General features: G+C 36.6%; 2 protein-coding genes and 1 pseudogene across 5 annotated transcripts in view; 2 read left to right on the top strand and 1 right to left on the bottom strand.

The window, feature by feature from the left end:
• Nucleotides 1-1,506, bottom strand: part of MSH3 (mutS homolog 3) — a 124,198-nt gene extending 122,692 nt beyond the window's left edge. Inside the window, exon 1 of one of the 2 annotated variants that reach the window (XM_039874950.1) lies at nucleotides 1,265-1,506. In XM_039874950.1, the coding sequence (XP_039730884.1) occupies nucleotides 1,265-1,471 (207 nt within the window). In that variant the 5' untranslated portion in view covers nucleotides 1,472-1,506. The remainder of the gene's footprint in view (nucleotides 1-1,264) is intronic. The other variant, XM_039874952.1, reaches the window with a different exon arrangement.
• Nucleotides 1,416-22,355, top strand: DHFR (dihydrofolate reductase). Of its 3 annotated transcripts, XM_039874954.1 has the most exons (7): nucleotides 1,416-1,803; nucleotides 2,151-2,197; nucleotides 3,520-3,625; nucleotides 10,724-10,850; nucleotides 12,895-13,010; nucleotides 19,894-20,000; nucleotides 22,258-22,355. In XM_039874954.1, the coding sequence occupies exons 1-6, from the start codon at nucleotides 1,448-1,450 to the stop codon at nucleotides 19,970-19,972; spliced, it is 831 nt and encodes a 276-aa protein (XP_039730888.1). In that variant the 5' UTR covers nucleotides 1,416-1,447; the 3' UTR covers nucleotides 19,973-20,000; nucleotides 22,258-22,355. The 3 variants fall into 3 exon arrangements, with proteins under 3 accessions (XP_039730888.1, XP_039730887.1, XP_039730889.1); XM_039874955.1 differs by lacking the exon at nucleotides 2,151-2,197 and having other exon boundaries at nucleotides 1,667-1,803; XM_039874953.1 differs by lacking the exons at nucleotides 2,151-2,197; nucleotides 3,520-3,625.
• LOC120612623 (uncharacterized) lies at nucleotides 17,882-18,000 on the top strand (annotated as a pseudogene).
• Nucleotides 22,356-23,621: the final 1,266 nt, after the last annotated feature.

Below are 23,621 nucleotides of genomic sequence, written 5' to 3'. Positions count from 1 at the left end.
GAAGGTTTTTACCATCATCAAAATCAAGGTGGAGACTGGCAAGTCACAAGCCTCAGCATCTCCAACCCTGCTATAATTAATTAGAACCAAGACGGCCACCTTTCTTTACAATCGACTTGAATTACCCTACTTACATACGTTAAATAAAATAGCTTTAAGAAAAAAAAGTACTTATAAAAGGTGAAATTAGACAATAAAAAGAACATCATTTTGGGGATGTTAACTGTAATTTATGTTTTCTGTTCACCCCTTTAAGATGCCATAAGGTTATGAATATTTGTTGGCAGGAAGCCCATCAAAAACTTAAGTCTTTCACCAAATATCCTCGAAACGGTGGCTATAAAATAAAATCTTGGTGAATTCATAGTCAAAATTCTGAATTTTGACTATGGTCAAAAAATAGAAACAGGAGAGGAGCAATAACTCTACAGAAGAAATATAAATTAAGGAAAAAAGGTTTTGAAGTAGCCAACCTGTCATCCACATTAAAACTTATAGGGTGGCTAAACGCCAATCTGCAAACCCTTTCAACATCCTCAGTTTGAGAAATACCATACTAGGCTTTTCCCTGTGGCAGTGTCTCTGGCGAGAGGGCGAGGACACACACACTACTACTTATTTACTCAGTTGAAGGGTGGCAAGCAACAGGAAGGATCGAATGACTAACCATCACAACTGTACCATCTTAAGAAACTTTATCCACCCTAACTGTATAACGGACTTTACAATATGAACTACAAGAGATGTAGTCACTGGGAAACTACACAATATGACTGCATTTACCGGTAGTGGGTTGAAATGGTGAACAATGCTTTTGCAGCCTTAAAAACCAGAGATTTAACAGCAGTTTTTGTCTCGTCGCCTAACAGAATCCACACAAATAAAATAAAGCTCCTCTTCAAACTTCAGCGGGGCTTGGGAAGGGTGGGAAGACATTGGTTAAAGTTGTATTCTTTGCCCACAGGCCCCTAACCTCATCAGAAAGACTTCTAGTCTCTAGTCTGTCATCACGAACCTGTGTGATCTTGGCCTCTAGTCTATTACCCCAAGGGGAAACTACAATCTTTGAATTACACTTAAGATGGAGGGCTAGCTTTCCCGCCTTCACTTTCCCGAAGCCCGTCCCTTTCTCTTCCAGCACCGCCTCGGGGCTGATTCTCGCACGGGCCCCGCCTCCTCCCGCTCCACCCACAAGCACTGTCCCCGCCAACCTTGCCCCGCCCCCTCTCCCGGATGACCCCGCCCCGTCCTGAACGAAACTCACCAACCGTGGCAGCGACGGAGGCGGGAAAGTGGACGCGAGGGGCGCTGCGGAGTCGGAGTCAGGGTCCGTCTTCTCCGCCGCACCCGCTGGGGAGGAGGTGGATTTCAGGCTTCCTGTAGCGTGGAAGAATCTGCTCAAAACCGCTTGCCTTGCAGGAGCTGGGCCAGCGGAAGCGAAGCCGCCATGGGCCGGCTTCCGGCGCGGCATCTCAGCACACGGAGTGACAGCCCAGGGACCGGGCCGAGCCGGGGGCGCGAGCCCGCAGCCGCTGTTCCCGTGTGTGCGGAGGCGAGCACGTCGCGACCCAGACGTGCGCCGGGGCGGGGAGCGGGCCGGGGGCGGGGTGTTGCCTGCACAAATGGAATCGCCGGGGTGGGACGGCCACAATTGCGCGCCAAATTTAACCGGGAGTTCTGGTGTTGCCCGCGAACTCGGGTTTCTACTGTCGCCGTCATGGTTCTTTCGCTAAACTGCATCGTCGCTGTGTCCCAGAACATGGGCATCGGCAAGAACGGAGACCTGCCCTGGCCCCCGCTCAGGTACCTGCCGGGCTGGGCGGGTTGGGCGTGAGTGGACAGGGTTGGCACTAGCTGCCCTTGATCGCGGCGTAGAGACGGGGCTGCGCTGGGCCGACCCTCCGCGCGAGAGTGGGGTTGGACTTGCGACCTAAGCCAGCAGGAGCTGGACCTGAGCTTCCGCCGCAGCAGAAACCGAGAGACCAAGTTATTGACTTGTGTCCGGCTCCTGCTGCCACGCGAGGCATTTCTCCCGCGGCACCCTCAGAGCAAAGTCCCAGTCCTGGAGACCCCAAGCACACCGTTTGTCTGGTGGTTAGAGCCTGAATCCACACGATAACGTTCTGAGTAACTGTTTCTCTAACTTGTAGGAATGAATTCAAGTATTTCCAAAGAATGACCACAACCTCTTCAGAAGGTAATGTGGGGTTTTTAGGTGATTGAGGTTCGCAAAGTGTGTTGCTTGAGTAAGCTTACCAGTGCAGATTTTACTTAAACGAAAAGTTTTCTACATTAACCTGGGACCTTTTGTCTTACTATTGATCTGTATGCAGTTCCCAAGGTTTATTAAACTTTTTTTGGCGATCTTTGAAATTTTATATGGGCGCGTATACAATTGAGGTATTGAGCAGAACTGGCAGCTAGGGAGAGGCTGACACGTCTGGGTGACTAGAGGAGACCCTTGGAATAGCCGCTGGAAGATAAGAGTGGAGAAGATATAAGTCCTTGATCTCGATTTGGATATCAAGAAGTTAAAGGTGATGCAGGAAGGCGTCAAGGATGAACTCTCAGGATTTCATTTTAAGAGTCTTGGTGATATGGAGAATAGAGGAGTGGAGAATAGTGTGCAATTGTAACAATTGTGAGGTACCTGTAAGATATTCAGGCAATAGTACTAAGTGAATTGGAGACATTGGAGAGAAGAGGATAACCAAGGAAAAGAATATGGGGTAAAGGGATACCCATTTAAAACCTAAGATATGTATATTTGGTTGTAGGAGGAGAAATAGCAGAGTAAACAGGGAAAACAGAAAGGAGCGTGTGCAGCATAACTTTCTAACAGGACGGATACAAGGTCCTTGGACTTGACACTTAGGTTACTGATAAAGACAAGATGGCAAGAGCTTGAAGCTAAAGAATTGACATGAACCACTCCATAGAATCCTAAGTAGTCTGGCAATAGGAAGCAAAATATGAGAGAATGCTTAGTCTTACTCCTTGCAGTTTGTAAATATTAGTTTTTTGATTAAATAAAATCAAGTTAATAATTCTTCAAGAAAACAAACACATGCTCTCATTTTGTTAGTTAGAACATACCAAGAATCAGAAATGTATATGTTTCTTTGATCCAGATATCTCAAATCTTTTTCTCCTAAATAATCAAACCAAAAATGGAAGCTATGTTTATAAAGTTTTTAAGGAAAGAGGCACAAATTGAAAGTATGTTAAGCTAATTAAGTGTAATATTCAGCAATTATCTTTAAAAGTATGACTGTTAATATAAATATGAATAATACTATTAAATAGTTAAACAGTACTTTTTAGATATCAAACATTGTTCTAAGTCTTCATTATTTAGCTAATGGGTGATTAATGGTAAATTTTGGTAAAGCTGTTTTAAATTTTAATTTTTTTAAAGCAGAGCCACTAGATGTCAATATGACAATTGTGTATACATACAAATATATGAAAATATATATATATTACCAAAATATACCTATTCTTTATGCGATTTTGTAGGTAAAAGGAATTTGGTGATTATGGGTAGGAAGACCTGGTTCTCCATTCCCAAGAAGAATCGACCTTTAAAGGACAGAATTAATTTAGTTCTCAGTAGAGAACTCAAGTAAGTACTGTAACATAGATTCACTACAAAAAAATAATGTACCATTTCTTATGGTAGAGGTCAATGTATGATAAACAGTATGAATGTAACTATTGATGAAGCTGCTTAATATCACAAAGGTGATTACAGAAAATGAATAAGTTATTTATGCCACATGACAATAACTTCTACCTAAGTGATTGATTTTATCACCTGGAAAAGTTAGATTAAATCTCATTGTGATAACAATCACAAGTTTCCTTGAACCATTATTCAATTCAATTCAGTAAGGTCAGATGTCAGTTCTATAATATAAATAACATTTTTGAGCCTCACATAAAATCAAAATACATATATATGTTTTGGGACTTGCCAAAATTAAGTGATTATCCCTTCTCCAGACCCAGTGCTAAATTCAGTAAAATGTAAATTTTAAGATGGGCAAAAACTGGTCATAATCTTATGCCCTATTATTCCTAGTTCACCACAATACCCAAATAATATTTGTGTCCTTCACCCTGTGTCTGCAGATTAAAATTTTCAAAGTATTGAAATGGTCCTAGGGAAAAGGAAGTATGTCCAGTTGGCCTCTGCTCAGAATTTTTCTGTCCTTCAAGCTAACACTGGAGTTGATAGTTCCTGATGCCTGGAAATCCCCTGTGAATTTAGGAGTAGGGGATAGTAAATAGCTTTAAGACTGTCTTTGAAGTATATTTCATGCTTTGACCTTCACCATGGCTTCCATTTCTTTTATTCCACACGTGATATATCCTCATTTCTATATTTTTTATTGTTGCTTACATTGATCCTAACCCACTAAAATATAACTTCCTGAACCTCAGGGTTTATGTGTTTGTTTGTTTGTCTAGGGGTGGGGAGGTTTGACCTGAATTAGACTTTAAGGGAAAATTTGGGATTGCCATGGTAATTGTTTCTTAAATTGTTAATGTAATCATTAAAAAAAAGAATGCAGTATACTAGGAGCACTACGCGCTTGCAGGAAGAGTAGAAGATACCTATAATATCTGACAAGGAATTGGCTTACACAGTTGTGGGGGCTGACTAGGGAAGTCCAAAATCTGTAGGGCTGGCCATCAGGAAAGGGAGGCTGGAAGTCTTCAGCAGGGGCTGAAGCTGATGGCTGCAGGTGGAATTTCATCAGGAAAGGGAGGCTGGAAGTCTTCAGCAGGGGCTGAAGCTGTTGTCTGCAGGTGGAATTTCTTCTTCAAGGAAGCCTCATCTGTTTTCAAGGCCTGCCAACTGACTGAATCAGGCCCACCTTGATTAAAGTTATCCAAATATCAACTTCGATCACATCTATAAAATATCTTCCCAGATACTAATCTTCAATTAGTATCTGAATAACAGGACTATAGCCTAGCCAAGTGAACACATCATAGGAAAGAAAAACACATTTACACATTTATAGGCTAAGGGAGTTCAGGCTTCTGTATTTTCTCTCAGATCTCTCCAAGAATGGCATAGGAAAAAACCTGGAAGAAAGTGTGCCAGAATATTTGCATTGATTGCCTTTGGTTGATGGGGACTAAATTGATGTGCAGCTTGCCACCTGCCTCAATCTTTATACTGTTCTCTTTCTAGTGGTTGCTAGGATATTCTGATTATCTCTTTACTTGGTGGAATCCAAATTCACAGACTGTATTGCCATTTCCAGAGACTCTTTAATAACATATTCTTGAATACTACTCAAGTTTATTTATGGCTAGCTTGAGCTAAAACAAACATAAAGAAATTTCAGTGGGAAAGAAATTCATTTGAGCCAGCAAATCTCCTCAAATGATGAATGTAATTTCTTTTTTATAACCTCTCTGTGGTGTGTGTAATTGGGTTTGGTTGTCTCTTATGTATTTATATACAACATTCGTTGGTGTATTTTGCTTATTTTTTTTAAGGCAGAGAAAATTTAAAGTCTTTATTATTAAGCATGCCAAGGATATAGGGATACAAGTTAGGGGGAAAAAAGTAGTTTATTTTTTGTCCTTGCTTGGGCTTCCCTGGTCAATTGCTAGTCGATTCTACACATATCCTGAGCACCTGCTGTGTGCCAGGCACTGCTAAGTCCTAAATAAAACAGGAGAGATTTACATATATAAATCACTATTGCTCATGCAAGTTTTTGGAGATACTCAATTTTTCACCACCCCTCACTCCCCTATGTAAGAAGAAACTGAATCCTCAAGATAATCCCAAATTTTGCTGCCCCATACTAGTTATTTTGGGTAACTATTTCTTTAATTAGTTAAAGGGAAAAAATGCTTTCCAATGACTTTCTAGACAATCAAGTTTTGGCTTAAACTGTAATAAAAGAAATGTTACACAGCCACTTTTGGAAAACAGATCTTCCTCAAAAGATTAAACATAGAGTTTAATTCCCTCTTTGGTATATAGCCAAGCAAAATGAAAACAAATGACCACCCAAAAACTTGTACACAAATGTTCATAGTAGCATCCCTAAACTGGAAACATCCTAGATGTTCATCAACTGATGAATGATAAACAAAATGCTATATTCATACAATGGCATATTTGTTATTCCACAGTAAAAAAGAATGAAGTACTAGTATATGCTACAACATGGACGAACTTTGAAAGGAGCATGCAGGTTGAAAAAAGCCAGACACAGCAGACCACATGTTTCCATTTATATGAAATGTCCCGAATAGGCATATGATACAGGACAGGGCAAATTCCCCCAAGTTGGGGGAACTCAAGCCCTGTACTTAGAGAGAAAAGGGTTCTTGGCTGAGCATAAGAATTCAAGCACACACCAAAGTTACAGTCAAAAGGAAAGTTTATTAGAGAAGGGGTAATGCTCTGTAGACAGCATATTTGAGGAAGTCAGTATATATATATATATATATATATATATATATATTCTGTGAATATATATATTCACAGAACTAAAGAATGAGATATATATATATATATCTCATTCTTTAGTTCTGTGAATTACAGTTTAAAGACTGTTTACTCATTTTCCTTTGAGCATATAGTGAGGAAGGATAAGAGTATGTAGCAAGAAAAGAATATGTAGCGTGAAAGGCCTGCTGGCATTTCCCAGCCTTTGATCCATAGGTTCCCCATGGTTTTGGCCGAAGGGAATAAATGATTTTATTTTGTGTAGGGTACCACTTAGACTGTTTTCCTGTTTTTTCTTTATGGTGTAGAGAACGGGTTGTTAGCAATCCCAGCAGAAATCCTCCTTTGTTCTGCAGGTCTCCTCATGGTCTGGCAATAGAGCTGATCAGCATATCGCAGTCTCTGAATATAGCTTCATTTAACATTTTAGTTCCCTTGCCTCCTTCCTACTTTACACAGAGGCAGAGGGGGCTGAGAGTGGGGAATAACGTCACAGGTACAAGGTTTCTTTTTTGAGTGATGGAAATATTCTGAAGGCAGATAGTTGTGACGGTGTATAACTATGAACATACTAAAAGCTTAACTGAATTGTACACATTACAAGGATAAATTACATGGTATGCAACTTATATCTCAATCACTCTTTTAAGGTCTTTGGAAGCAAAAATTAAATTATTTTACTGCAGTACTGTAGATTTAACAGCATCTTTAGAAAATCCAAAATTGCCTCCATGATATAAGATGTAAATTATCTTCAATCCATAAAAATTATCTAACATTGAATGGTGTGATAATTTTTTATGGTCTCACTATCATATTCTCCACAGTGATAAAACTTTCTCCACCTCTCAAAGACTGCAGTTCCCTCACCACCGCACACATTCTTGGCATAGCAAAGACGTACCAACCTGGCTTCTGATACCTGCTCTAGCACCTATTAACTTTGTGGCTTTAGGCTTTATTAACGTTAAGTCTTGCTGAATCTCAATTTCCCTATCTACTAAATGGGATTAATAATGACAACTTCTTACGGTGATTTCTGAGGATTAATTGAAATTTCATGATATAAATTCCTGGCACACAAAAGGCACATACAGGTATCAGGTTTTACTCCCCCAACCTTTGCTACTTCAACAAAATTACCTTACTTTATAGGTTATAGAAAATATTAATGTTAATGAGAGCACAATGAACAGGTTTGTGACCTCATCATTTTCACCTTAACACATCATTTTGTTCTTTCCCTTAATCTTCAGACAAAAAAAGAAATTCCCTCTTATCAAAATCTGACTTCATTTTTTTTCTGTCCTCAGGATCTTGCTCTGTTCTACCCTTTAGTATTTTAAACCTCACCACAGATTATTTTTCTTCTGCCCTCAACTTTCTTGCAGCTTTCTTATGTTAAGTGACTTTTGTAACTTTAGTATAAGCGATTATCTAATGGTGGTCTGTCACTTCTGTGTTTTGCACTTGGGTTTATCTCCTTAGAGACTTGGCTAAGGGATCATACTCCAAGGAGTATCCTCCCTCATCAGTCCACCCAGAAGATGCACCACCTCTGTGCCTGTCTTGCATCCTCCACATACTTCCATTGCATGTCCTTTTCACTTTATTGCCACTGCTGAGATATTTCTGTGCCTGCCATTATCATCTTTTTGGCCCAGACAGTGCTTTTTTTTAAATCTCTATTCCCAGCATCTAGCATATCCCCTAGCAAAGTTGGAGTTCAGAAATTTTCACAGAATGTATGGTCCATTGGATGATTTATAAAAAACAAGATTATCCCACGTATTTATAACTTGCCTTTTTCCCCATTTTACATATTAAAAGATTAATTTCGATGAATATTTTTAGTGGCTACATAGTATTCATTTATGAGGATGGAGCACACTTGAACCAATTTTAAATAATTGAAAATCACATTTCTAGAGACTGGATATTAAATGTCTTAACTTGTCCATATTTGTGAATTCTGGTTAAATGGGATTCTAGCCTAGAGCTTTTTGTTTTTTAAATGCTTTCCCAATAGTCCCCAGGGAAATTGGGCCAGAATTCCATTTGCCAGGTCATCTACTTTCACATCAGGCACTGTGGGAAAAAATAATGTGTATATGGTATCCTGCGGTAATCAGATGAGGCTGCCAAAGGCCATAAGACACTGGTCTGAGGGCTCTGCCCAAAGTAGGCTACACCATCCTATCTGACACCCTGTAGACCATGGCCACTAGTTGACAACACAGTGTCAATGTAAGAAGTTGCAGCTCAGGCTCCAACATCAGTCTGCGGGAGTTCAAATCCCAGAATCACCATTTCCTGGCTGTGACCATCGGTTATTTAAACCCTCAGCTTCAATATCATCGTCTATAAAAACATCCTATGTACTCACATAGGACTGCTGGTAACATGAAATAATATGAAGACCTTCTGAAGGAATTCAGGACTCTAAGTCTTGACACAAAATTTGTATGCTACCACATACCCTCTCTCCATTGTCAGGAAATCCATTCCCTATTGGTTTGGAATAATTATAGGAAGGAAATTTAGCAACAAAATAAGTCACAATATTGAGCGCATGCTCTGTGCTATTTACTGTGTTTTTAGGGTTTGTGCAGTAAAGGGGCTGATGAATTCAAACATTAGCCCAAACCTTTTGTTTTTTTCTTTCTACCGTTCAGGGGTCCAGTTTTTCCTGTGAAACTTATTTCTAAACTGCTAAATAGCAACATTTTGCAGAAACATTTTATTCATGCCTTTGTTGAAACTAAAATCTGAAACAATCTATTCTTTCTTTTCCTTTTCCAGACTCACTACAAAAGAGCAAAGTAGTCGTCACCTTAATACCATTAACCATTTTCATGCCACTGATTCTGTTACAATCATTCTAGACTTTGTTTATTAACTTGACTATCTTCTCCCCCAATTCCAGGTCTTCTAGATTGAATTCTCCCCCTGAACAGCCTAGTCCAAGCTAGTCACTACAACTGCCCTAGTACCTTAGAGAATCCCCACCTCATTTAACCTCACGTTGGCTTCCATGTCTTTTTCCAGCCTTTAGTCAAAATACTTTCTTAACTGCTTTGAAGATGATAGAGTGAAATACGTAAAATATCTATCAAGGAGGCAAGGAGGGAGGCAGCCGAAAGAATGAATGGCCCCCATTGACTCTCGCTTAATCAGTGTTATAACTACTAGTTTAAAGGCAATTTTATAATTTTTGTAAAGCATCACTCTAAAATATTGACTTTGAATTGTAATTTTTCTTTCTTGTCACTATCAAAGCCTAATTCTGAATGTCTCTCATTTATAAAGGGAATTGCAACCTTCCTTCTAGGCCCACCCTTCCACCAAAAAAAAACCACACTTGTGGAGGTTTAGAGAGATTGAGCTAGTCCATGTAAACCCTCAAGTTAATTAACTTCCCTTTTTGAATTTTTAATTACATAAGTAATGACATGCTCATTTTTAATATTTGATCCATTTCAATAAATTTTGAAACATGAAATCCTCCACTCATCACATTGTTTGAATATCGTTTCAAATCATAGTTATCCAAACATATTACCCTTTTTCCAACATTTTATCATGAAACTTTCAAACATACAAAACTTTACAGTAAAAACCTGTATACCCACCACATCAATTCTGCCTTTTACATTTTACTATATTTGTTTTATCATCCATCCATCAATTGGTCTTGTTCTTTTTATGCATTTCCAAGTAAATTGCAGAAATTAGTATGTTTTTCCCTAAATACTTCAACATACACATCATTAACTAGAGTTCAGTATTTAATTTTTTTCTTTTGACATAAATATTACATATAATGAAATATACAGGCCTTAAGTGTACATTTGCTAAGCTGTGACAAATGTATGCACCTATAGAACCCCATATGAAAGATAAAGAACATTACTATAACCCCTAGAAAGTTTCCTTACGCCCCTTCCCAGTGACTCTTTACCTCATCCCTCTAGAGACAACTACTGTTCTGATTTTTCTACCATAAACATCATGAGATACAGAACTGTTTTTGTTTTTTGATTCATTGTAGACAGTACATACATAAATATGGGTTAAAATTATTGGCCATAAGCCATTCTGATGTTAACTGGTTTTTGTTGAAAGGATTCACAATTATGATGATTTTTAGTTTTATAATTATTGCTTCCTAAACAGATTATTTGACTAGTATGAATTGGTTTTATAGAAATTATATGTAATTCTTTCTCTTAAATTCAGGGAACCTCCAAAAGGAGCTCATTTTCTTGCCAAAAGTCTGGATGATGCCTTAAAACTTATTGAGCAACCAGAGTTAAGAAGTAAAGTGGACATGGTTTGGATAGTGGGAGGCAGTTCTGTTTATAAGGTAAGTAAAGTCATCTGTAAATACAAAGGAATGTTCTTACTCTTTCTTTCCAATTACCTGCCATCTGAACTTTTAAAAAATTAAGCCACGAATAAAGGAAGCACATTATCCCTACTACTGTAAGTTAGACACAATGAAGCATTTGTTTTTTGATACTATCATGCAAACAAAAATGTAAACGTTTTAAAGGCTTTACCATTTTATTTCCAATTCAAAATAGTTGATATTTCCACTTTGAAAAACATTCCAAATCCTTCCCTTAGAATCATACTGGGACTGTACTGTTCTCTGCTCCCTGGATGTGCCTCAATTTATTGAGTTACATATACCCATTTCTTCAAGTATAAATGTGCCTCTTACTGAGAAAGGGATGGGGCTGTCAGTTTATGTACACTGACCAGATATATATGAATTTGTTAAAAGCGGAAACTTCACCTTAACAATATAATGTTAGGGCATACAAAAAGTATTATGTGATTTAAGGGAAAACCATAAGTAACAGAAAATATTCCTTTTTCTTGATACCAAATTTTAGCCTTCAAAAATTTTGCGGATAATAAATGGAATTTTTTACTCTTTTAAAACACTAATGAAAGATTAACATTTACAGAGAACAAAAAATCATCCCCTATCCTTGGTAGCTTGTGATAACACAGGTATACTGAAATTATTTGAGAAAAAAGGAATATACTAGGATCCCAGACGGCATTATAAAAATTCTGATTATTAGGTTCCTGTTTGTACAGTCTTTTATTTTCTCCATTTGTAATGGGGAGGAAATGGATATTTTCCTTTTATCTTTCAGCCAAGTGTGACTTTCTAAGAAAAAAATCATTTAGTTTGTTCAGTATTCATTTTGAATGAGTCAGTACTATATTCACTTGAAAGTGTATTTTTTAAACAGTGTAAGTACTTAAATTCATTTATATAATTTGATATATCTAAATGTATATAAATAATAAGGAAGTAAAACCTCCAGGTTATAGTTTTGCACTATCCACCTACCTCACATCACAGTATTTGGGTTTATATTCCCAAGGGCCGAATCAGGCCTACTAGCTAGTTTTTGTAAATAAAGTTTCATTGGAACATAGCCATGCCCATTGGTTTAATATTATCTATGGCTGCTTGTACCTACAAAGATAAGAAACCATATCACCCACAAAGCCTAAAATACTTAACCATCTGACTCTTTACAGAAAAAGTTTGCCAGATATCATAAAGTTTGACACAGACTTTGAAATGCTGCTGCGATTATTTATTTGGTTGAGGCAAGAAAATAAATGATGTAATACTATAAGCTGTAATATTGAAAAGAAAAAGCAAAATTTGTTCTATGAACTTATTTGGAATTTTAAGGATAAACACTGAAGTTATATATAATATGTATATATTTTTCTCCCCACGTCCCCCCCGGCCCCAACATGCACCATAAGCAATTTGAAAATTAAGACGGTAGAAACCGTCAACAGTACTATAGGCAGTAGTTACAAAAGTCATTAACAATATGAGGCCAAATACAATCATTAGCAACGAGAAGCAGAACAAATTACCTACTAGCATCATAACTATCTCCTGGGTAATGAAAGTATTATTAAATTTTATGTCATTGTACTAAGTAGTCAGGGTCTCATGAAACTATACTATTTTATCCATATGTGCATATGTAAATTTTCACATGAAGAGTAACTACATAATTAGTAGTTCTTAATTCCTAAACAACCACCAAAGAAAAAAGACAAAACTGAATGCTTAAATGGAAAAAGAGTTCATGTAAGCAAACTGGAGGCCAGAATATATTTTAACTCACTCTCATAATTATCGATAATGACTAACTCCACTCTCAAAATAACTAAGGCATACTTTGCAGGGCCCTAAAGTAAAATAGGATATTTTAATATCATTCTTTGGAGGTAACAAGTTATGTAGCATGTATTTAATACCTATTACAAACTTGACCATATAATTTTAAAATGTCTCAGAGTTTCTATTTCTTTTGACACAGATAAATAAGGAAATTGATGCCTTTTGTTTTATTTCAAAGGAAGCCATGAACAAGCCAGGCCATATTAAACTATTTGTCACAAGGATCATGCAGGAATTTGAAAGTGACATATTTTTTCCAGAAATTGATTTGGGGAAATATAAACTTCTCCCAGAGTAAGTAAAATGTTATGTCTGAAGCTCTTTTGGACTTCTAGCTTAAGAATTATATGAAAGAGTATATGTCTTTTCAGATCAAATGTGGGGTAGTAATGTATTTTATAGACAAATAGTATAGAAATTTTTGGAAATCTGCTTTAACAGACTTGGAAATGTTCAAGTTATAATGATTTTACTGAAATCTAGAGACTAGTCACTAATTCATTCTATGAGATCTGTGTTTAGCATCAGATGCTGTCCTAGGCATTGGGGAAGAGTGTTTACCAAGACATCCTGTCACTACTACTCCAGGAGATTACATTCTTTTTTTTTTTTTTTTTTTAATTAGTTTCAAGTATATAGTACATTGGTTAGACACTTATATAGTTTATAAAGCAATCAGGAGATTACATTCTTTGTAGCAGAGAGGGAGGTTGCAAACAAGATAAACATCAAAAGAGTTGCTGTGTGGAGAATTGAAGTATTATGATGATAAATACGGTATAGTCTAAGAAGTCCTCTCTGAAAAGTGATGTCTACACTGAGATCTAAGTCTACACTGAGATGTAAATGGCAAGAAGCCAGAGAACTGGAACGAGCATTCCAGGAACCAGAAGCAGCCAGTGAAGAGACCTGAGGGCAAGAACAAGCCTGGTATGTTCCCTGAGTCTTGAAAGCCACTGTGGGCATTGTCAGCAAGGGGGAGACCCAAAGGGATCCGACCAAATGCAGATGTAGAAGGTTCTGAATCGAGTGATATTGTTCTAGCTGTTTCTGGAGAATGGAGTGGAGAGGACAAGAGTAAACCTGGAAGACCAGTTAGTTAATGTAGCTCAGGTGAAAAATGAAGGGACTTAGATAGCAGTGGCGGAGATGGACAGAAGAGATTACACTAGCTTTACTATTAGTTGTGATTTTAGTGTAAAACTGTCTGATTTTGAAAACTCATAGCATTTTAGTTTAAAAGCTCTTTTCAACTTTAAGATTAATTATATCAACACTTTTCAACTAGCTTTTAACACATTCTTCTCAGTTGAATCCAGTCATTATTCTTTGAGTGTAAGTTTGTTTTTTAAATGACTTCTAAAAGAACAGTCAGAGCCAAGTCTGAATAAATGCATGGCCAAGCTTTCAAATAATAGTCTATTATTCTATAGAATAGTAGATAGTAGTCTTGAATCAAATGAAATGTTTGACTGCTTTTCTTGGGCTCTTAACTAACTCTGAAGAGATCTGAAAATTATAAGAACTCCAAAAATTTTCTAAAAAGCTAAAGTTCAGGCTTTTGCTTATAATCTCCAAAGCCGACTACTTAGAAAAGTCACACTTAGTGATTTCATATATATTTATACAAAAAATCAGTTGTGTGTGTTTGTCACACTTTATATATTTTCTCTTGTACTGCTTAGGTTGCTGATTGTCACATGTGAATATTTGATCTGTTGTCCCTCACTTCTTATCTTTCTTTTTGCTACTAACAAAAAGAATAGGTTACTGTGTGAATCAGCTCCATGTTAGATTCCTTCCCAAATCCTGTTGCTCTCAATCAGACCTCCTTCCAAAGCTATGACCCTTCAGGGTGGTTGATAACTTAAAACAAATACCACTCTGGCTCTCTGACTCTTAGAAATGAAAATTTTTAACATCTTTTACTGAAAGATTATTTTCACACATCACAACATTCACCCACTTAAAGTATATAATTCAGTGGTTTTAATATATTCACACAGTTGTGCAAACATCACCACAATGTAAGTTTAGAACATCTTCATCACTCCCCAAAAAACCCTATACCCATTAGTAATCGTTCACCATTCTCCTCCCGTTCTAGCCCTAAAACCATTAATCTATTTTCTGTCTCTATAGATATGCCTTTTATGGACATTTCACATAAACAGAATCATATATGAGGTCTTTCTTAGAATTGGCTTCTTTCATTTAGCATGCTGTTTTCAGGTTCATCCATGTTGTAATATATATCAGTACTTCACAAATTTTCTCGCATTATCTGAACTGTCTTTTTACTTTCTTAATGAAACCATTTACAGCACTAGGCTTTTAATTTTGATGTCCAATTTTTCTATTTTTTCTTTTGTCACTTGTCTTTTTGGTGTCATACCTAAGAAATCATTGCCTAATCCAAGCCACAGAAATTTACTTCTGTTGTCTACTAAGAGTTTTATAGTTTTAACTCTTAGTTTAAGTCTAAGAGTTTTAACTCTTAAAGTCATCATAGTTAATTTATTTATGGTATAAGGAAGGAGTCCAAGCTCATTCTTCTGTAAGTAGCTATCTAGTTGTTCTAGCACTATTGGTGGAAAGGACTATTTTTTCCCCCACAATGAATTATCTTGACACGCTTGTCAAAAATCGGTAGACCATAAATGTGAGGGTTTATTTTTGAGCTCTCGGTTCATTGTTCTATATATCTGTCTTTATGCCAGTACCACACTGTCTTGATTAATGCAGCTTTTTGTAATATCTTTTTAAATCAGGAAGTACAAGTCCTCCAACTTTGTTCTTTTTCAATACTGTTTTGTCTATTGTGGGTCCCATTTTCATATGAATTATATAATCAGTTTGTCAGTTTGCCAAAAAGCAAGCTAAGATTTTGATAGGGATTGTATTATATCTGTAGATCATTTTGGAGAATAGTATCTTAGCAATATTTGTCTTCCAAACCATAAACATGTGATATCTTTCTGCTTATTTAGGTCTTTAATTTCCTTCAGCAATGTTTTATAGCTTTCAGTATACAAGTCTTGCACTTAATTATTTAATTAATCTTATTATTTTTGATGCTATTATAAATGGAACTGTTTTCTTAATTTTATTTTCAAACTCTTCATTGGTAATACATGGAAATACAATTGATTTTTGTTTATCGATCTTATATCTTACAACCTTGCCAAACTCATTAGTTATGTTAGTGGATTCCTTAGGATTTTCTATACATAGAATATGTCACTTGCAAATAAAGATAGTTTTACTTTTTCCATTCTAATCTGGATGCTTTTTAATTCTTTTTCTTGCCTAATTGCTCTGGCTAGAACCTCCAATATAATGCTGATTAGAAGTGACAACAGGAAGACATCATTGTCCTTCCTATTCCCGATCTTAAGAGAAAGCATTCAGTCTTTTACCATTGTGATCTTAGCTGTGGGTTTTTTGTACATGCCCTTTATCACATTGAAGATTTCTTCTATTTCTATCTCGCTGTGTATTTTTATCATGAAGGAGCCCTGGGTTTTTGTCAAATGCTTTTCTGAGTCTATTGAGATGATCACGTGGTTTTTGTCTTTAATAAAAAAAAATACACAAATACTTAATACACTTCTAATACAGTATATTACATTGCTTGATTTTTATGTTGAACTAATCTTGCATTTCTGGGATAAATCCACTTGAAAATAATGTAGAGTCCTTTTTATATGTTCCTGGATTCAGTTTGCTAATATTTTGTTGATGATTTTTACAATTGTATTCATAAGGGATACTGGGCTATAGTTTTCTCTTTTGTTAACATCTTCACCTGGTTTTGGTGGCAGGATAATACTGGCCTCACAGAATGAGTTGGGAAATGCTCTTGCTCTCCAGTGCCAAAATCCAAGGAAATTGCTCTGAAATGGTCCTCCAAACAAAGCTGTGGACAAACATGAAAAGTCCTTTTTTCCATTGCAGCATTTGATGCTGGTGTTACTTTCAAGCCTGTACCAACATAATAGCCTGTTTAACATGGGGTGGAGAGACTCCCCTAAGGAGAGATCTGGAGTAGGTCATCGTTCATGAAGTAGAGAAAAAGGAAACCTTCGAAGACAAAGCAAATACACTTTGTCCCTGGAAGTCTGTAACTTGCTCAGTTCTTGAGCTGCTTTCTCTCCAAATCTCTGTACATTGGGGAACTTAGAAAACACCATGCCAGCCTATCCTCTAAGGCTCTGCCCTCATTCATCTTGCCTGGAAGAAATCTTTCTATCTCAGACTATTTCACACTAGGCTTCAACCAAACCAGCAGACCCAAAGATTTTATACCAGCAGTTTTCTGTTTATGAGTCTGAGATAGGCTTCTCCTTTTAGTTATTCACCTTCTATGCAGTCAAAGAGGATGAAGACTGGAAAGAAGGCTTTGAGGCAGTACTTGGCTCCAGAGCTGAGACAAATGCCCCTTTTCAATGGACAACTTGAGTAGGTGTTAGATGGGCCGACGTTTCCTCTTCTATCCATTACTTCCTTACTGTCCAACAGGATCCTGGCATATTTACCCACGTTTGTACATACCTCTCCTAAGCCTATGCTTCCCATAGTCTTCATTTTTAGTTCTGATTTGTTTCTTATAGATAATTGTTTCAAAAACTCTGTTTAACTCTTAGACTTTCCATCAAATCATCTGTGTATTCTTGTGATTTTTTTTGTCAGTTCAAATCTTATGTTTCTTTTATTCATTGGCTTCTTAAATGCTTGACAATTCTAGAGAGGCGTCACTATCTGGGTGGTTCATAACAAACGAGTCTTTTCCAAATCCTGTTAGACTTAAACTCAGAGTTCGCATGTGGCTCTTATGCAGTTTTTTCTTCAGAAAACTTTTAAATTATGAGGTATTTATAATCATTTTGAAAACAGGCTTAATATGTGAATGCTGTGGAAAGTAAAAATAATCTTAATCAGAATTAAATTTTAGTTTCACAGAGAAGATGAACAAATGCCATGGCTAGGGACCATATCCAGCCAGTAGCATAGTTATTAATGATTTTAGAAATAACTTTGATACTTCACTTTTATTAACTGACAATCTAGATAGTCTTGAGAATTTTATACACACACATAAATGTACATGTTGCTTTTGGTGACTCATCTTAAATATATTAAAATTATGGTTAAAAGTTGGCCTAGTCTATGGCCATGCCACCCTGAACATGCCCGATCCAGTCTTATCTCGGAAGCTAAGCAGAGTCATGCCTGGTTAGTACTTGGATGGGAGACCACCTAGGAAGACCAGGTGCTATAGGCTTAAAAAAATTAAAAAAAAAAAAAAAGGTTGGCCCAGTAAAGTCATTTAAGAAAAAAGCTATAATGCTACTAAAACAAACAGCTCAAAATGGTTAGTAAATAGAAACATAGCTTCTTCTTCTGAAATATAAATTATTCAAGAAAAAACACCTTTTTCTTTCCTTACATATTATGCTATTGTTACTTCATATATTTTGTTTCAAAATGTCATCTAATTAGTCAACAAAAGTTTAACACCTATTACTCAGTATTGTGTTGGATATTATACAAGATTTAAATCTATTCCTATATTATCCCTGCCTACAATGAGTTTAGAAAATAGGGAAACCAAACCAACTAATAAACATAATGGGTAACATTTGGAAAGCACTTAATGTACTCACAATGCTAAGTTCTTTATAAGGATGAAGACTTACTGATAGCCACATGTCACAGCAGAACCACAGCCAAACACAAGTCTGTTTAAAGCAGGTGTTCCTGAACCCACCTGGGGCATAATGGCATGCAGCCCACACAGTACTGGGGAGGTGCACTAGGATTTGGGTTGGAGACTGGAGTGGGCAGAACAGCTTTCAGTGGAGGACCTGGGTTTTCTTTTTTTGTGGGTGGGTTTTTTTCCATTGTGGTAAGAACACATCAGATGTACTCTCACCAAAATTTTAAGTATACAATACAGTATTGTTAAATATAGGCCCATTATTGCAGAGCAGATCTCTAAAACTTAATCATTTTGCACAACTCAAACTTTATACTCATTCCACTGCAATTCCCTGTTTCTCCCTACCCCTGTCAACCATCCTTCTACCCTCTGTTTCTATGAGTTCGACTATTTTAAGTACCTCATACAAATAGAACCATGTAGCGTTTGTCCTTCTGTGACTGGCTTATTTCACTTCTGTGGCTTATTTCACTTAGCATAAAGTCTTTAAGTTCATCCATGTTGTTGCATGTTACAAGATTTCCTTCTTTTTTAAGGCTGAATAATATTACACTATATGTATATAGCACATTTTCTTCATTCATCTATCAGTGAACATTTAGGTTGTTTCCACATCTTGGCTATTGTGACTAACTGATTCTAGTTATCAAAAAACGAGAGAGAACATGGTAGTGAGTATGTAGAGAAATTGGAACACTGTTGGTAGGAATGTAAAATAGTGCAGCCACTATGGAAAAGAGTATAGCGGCTCTTCAAAAAATTTAAAAAGAACTGCTGTGTGACCCAGCAACCCCACTTCTGGGTGTCTGCCCAATGGAGGGCCCGGTAACTGGAATCGGAAATTGGAGAGAACACAGATCTAAGTGAGAGGGAATAGAAAAGATCAGATAAACAATGATGTTAGTACTGGAATTGCAATAAGCCACACACTGGGGAATTAGAACACTATGTTACCTACTGATTAAACAGAAATTAAGAATCTGCCACCATGCAGGGCATGTAATTTTAATTCTGCTCTAAACAGCTAAAGGTTGTATTTTGTTTTTCTTTTGCTCACACAAGAAATTTGATACCAAGTGTAAGACTTGCAAAATATTCTCAAGAAATTTCATATTAGCTGAATGAATAATAGAGTAGAAAGGTAAAAGAGAAACTGCTAATAGCAGTTTTTGGGAGAAGAATTAGGAATCAGAAAGAAAGCAGGAGGAGAAATTACACTTCTTGTTTTCTAACTTTCTTTACAGTTTGAAATTTTCTCTTTTCATTTCCATGTAAGCGTATTTGCATAAACTCATCCAACTTAACAGTAGCTTACCATTGTGAAGAAAAAAAAGGAAGGGAAACCAACCCTTCATTTACCTTGTGCATTGTCAATGCCTTTTAGCTGAGAGTCAGGGAAGCTACCTTTTTTATTGGTAAATTATTCAATTATATACGTATATATTTCTTTTACAGATACCCAGGTGTTCTTTCCGATGTCCAGGAGGAGAAAGGCATTAAGTACAAATTTGAAGTATATGAAAAGAATGATTAATGTGAAGGTGTTTTCTGACTTATTTCAGGTTGTTCCCCATTCCTTCCAAACAATTATATATTTTAACATTAGAGAAAGAGACCTCTGTTTACTTTAGATCTATGGATAACTATTTCTGAGCAATGTGTTTCTATTAATTAATCAATCTTAACTGGATTTGGTTAAGATCAATCTTACTTGTGCTATATCGGATACCAATCATGAAACATTTCATACTGTAACTGTCTGAATTTTCACCAAAGGCCAGGATTAGGTCCCTAGTACCTGCTAGGGTAGCATATCTACCAAGACACCACAGTGGGAGAGTCCCCTAAGAGCATGAGTTGAAACCAGGGCTTCTAGAGAGAGGAGCTAGACAGATTTGTCCACATGTCAGAAATGGGTAATAAGCTCAATACCGCTGAGATAACCTAGGAGATGGAGGGGAAGTAAACAAGTATTTATCCCCTACTCATCATTGGTTGGGGGCCATTCCCAAGGTTATCAATTTCCTGCCCTGTGTATGAGCTGAACGTACTTCAGCTGCTAGATACGGCCCCAGGTGTTTGCATTAAGAAGATGCTGGCAGGTACAGAAAGAGTGAATACTAAATACCTAAAGTAATTCCATATGTTTGATTGTTTGCATAAGATCTTCATGCTTCCTATGTAATAAAAAGGATAAAGCCACACATGGTTTGTTTGAAATATTTTACAATTTAAAAAACACAAAAGCAGCAAGACTAATTAGAAGTTCAAGTGAGGAATGATGGTAGCTTGGACCAGAGGATTGGGTATAGTGAAAAAATTATGATTCAGGTTATATTTTAAAGTTGAAAGTAGTGGGATTTTCTTATGGATTTTGATTTTGGTTTTTGGACCTACCAAATTTGAAATGCTAGAAAGGAGAAAAGGAATAAAAAACTGAACAATAGAATAGTGCCTTAAAATTCTGGGGTTATTTTCAACTGATAAATTTACTCAGCCAAATAACCAATCAAGGACAACTAAGGTTAGGGAGAGACAGCAGAGAACTGTTATTTTCACTAAGACTTGGAACCATTTAATTTTATGTAACCATTTTCGTGTATTTTTTTAATAACAATTACTTCTTAAGTTGCACTATTTTTTAAGTGCTGGCCTCCTGTTATTCTCTGAACACCTTGCATAAAATTTCAAAGACTCTCATGGCAATTTATCTCCATAGTCAGCTTAAAAATGTAGGAGGAAAACAAAATTAGCCAACAGTCACACAAAATGCCAAAGACCAATTATTGGGAAACCATCAGCCTTTCTTTTATGGTTCCTGATTTGTTCACCTTTCAAGACCGAGAATCAACCTCACCTTTTTCAGATTGATTTATAAGACATCACTATAAGATGATGATAATTTGAGGCAAAAATGTAAACAAAAATACAAACACATGTTCCAAATACTCAGGTGGGCACATTTACTGTTTCTGTGAGATTGAAATTCTATAACATCCACGGCCTAATGGACATATTTCTTAAAATTTCACCTGTATAAGGGATGGGTCATAGAGTCTCCATTTTAAACGAGCACCCCAGATGATTCTGAAGCCTACTCAATGTTGTAAGTCATTGTTTGGATGATTTAGAATGCTTATTTTCTATGTCTAGGATATCTAAATGAAGCAAAACAAAAAAGCAAATTATAGGAAGTCAACATGTATAAGATTATAGAAAGAAATTATAAAGATTAGATTTACCTGTTGCTAGCATATCTAAATGGAGCAAAACAAAAAAGCGAATTATAAAGTTAATATGTATGAGATTAGAGAAAGTAAAATTATAAAGATTAGATTTATGTGTTGCTGATCTATTTTAAGAATTTAAAGATTCATTTAAATATGTAATGCACATGGAAGTAATAGCTCAAAGAACTACACTGTAAGCAAAGTTGATTATAGGTGTCCCTTAAGATTTTTTTTTTAATAGTTAAAACTAAAAACTACAGCAAATGGCCTACCTAACTAGGCACCATGACCGAGGGAAAAGTGGGCTGGCCCAGCTGCTGAAAGCATTCAGGAAAATAATGATCTTTGGAGGATTGAACCTTGTGATCAAGGATGTTCCAGCTGGGAGAGAAAAAAAAAAAAATACATAAATGAGTACCATGAATAGAATTAGAGACTCTAAATGAAAAGATAATGCTGATGAAGGGGATAGAACCTCTGGCCCTAAAAATCAACATGAAGTTATGCTTTTCCTGTGACAAAGGTGAAACTGCATTTGTGACCATTTCTAATTATCTAATTATCTGCTTCTCCTTTTTCTGTTACCCAGGAGACCTCATGAGGACCAGAAAGTGTTTCTGTCATTGTGTTGACATGTGTAAAACCTTTTGTTCTGGGAATAAAAAGAAAAAATCATGTTGTATGGTATTGCAAGTAACTTTGCAGTCAGTTATCAAAGTAAATGTGAAACTTGTATATAGAAAGACAAATTTTAGATGGTCACTACTTCTCTACCCCAGGGCTATAGGACGCACTTAAGCCACACCCTGAAGGAATAAAGGGTTCATCATCAGGGAGATGTGATGATGTTGGAACTCAAAATTAAGAATAACTATGATGAACACCTGAAACTAGTAAGTTGACTATATTTTAAGAAAAATCATTAAAAAATGAGAGAGATTTTTCTAGTGCATCTACTAGCCAAAGTCATTTAGGAAAGAGACCCTGAACAAAACTACATTTTCAGCCCCTGATCATAGCCCCCTTCAAAGGGTGAAAGTTTGCCTGCAGGTTTTTTTTTTCACTGCCAGTCCTCTTTGATAGGTTAATTAGCAAAACTTAAATTCAGATTTCCTTCAAGCATTTTATGATGAATTATTTCAAACAAAAGTTGAAAGAATTATACATTAAACACCCATTTGCAATCACCTGGATTCTATCATTAACACTTTGTTATCTCTGCTTTATGACACTTGTATCCATCCATCCATCTATCCATCCATCTTCTATTTGGATGCATTTCCAAGTAAGTTATAAATATCAATCTGCTTCATCCCTAGATACTTCGGCTTGCATATTATTAACTATAATTCAACATTTGTTTATTTTGGTAAAATTTACATAGTGAAATGCAGATTTTAAGTATAGCATTCTACAGGTTTTGACAAAAGCATATGCTTGTGTGACCCAAACCTGTCCATCACTCCAGAAAGCTCCCTCATGCCCCTTCCCAGTCAGTTCCCCACCCCCAAAGGCAACTGCTATTCTGGCATTTTTCCTCATTATAGATTATTTTTTACTGTTCCTGAACTTCATATGAATAGAATCATACAGGATGTATTCTTTGGTCTGGCTTATTTTCACTCAGCAATATTTATTTGAGATCCACCTATTCTCTTGATGGATGTGTGAGTTCTTTTTAGAGCAGGATTTGAGCCCGGTGTTAAAGGATCTAGAGAGCTGGTGACAGAGTAAAGAGGAAGGCAGATAGATGCTCCAGGCAGAGGAAAAGCCATAAAGAAACATCTCCCGATTCCAAAATCCAGGACAAGGATTTAGCCTTTGAGGTGCCTGTCAATTTGTTCTCTTTCATAACCACATCTAGTTCAGGTCCTTATTTTCTCTCTACTAGAGTAACCTAAATTGGTAGTTTTTAAATCTCTGAGCTCCCTCCCCAACAATCTCATAAACATG

This window comes from Pteropus medius, unplaced genomic scaffold (genome assembly GCF_902729225.1).
Source record: "Pteropus medius unplaced genomic scaffold, Ma_sr-lr_union100, whole genome shotgun sequence".
Classification (NCBI taxonomy): Eukaryota; Metazoa; Chordata; class Mammalia; order Chiroptera; family Pteropodidae; genus Pteropus; species Pteropus medius.
Note: the sequence above shows the minus strand (reverse complement) of the source record. Positions and strands in the feature narration are given on the sequence as shown.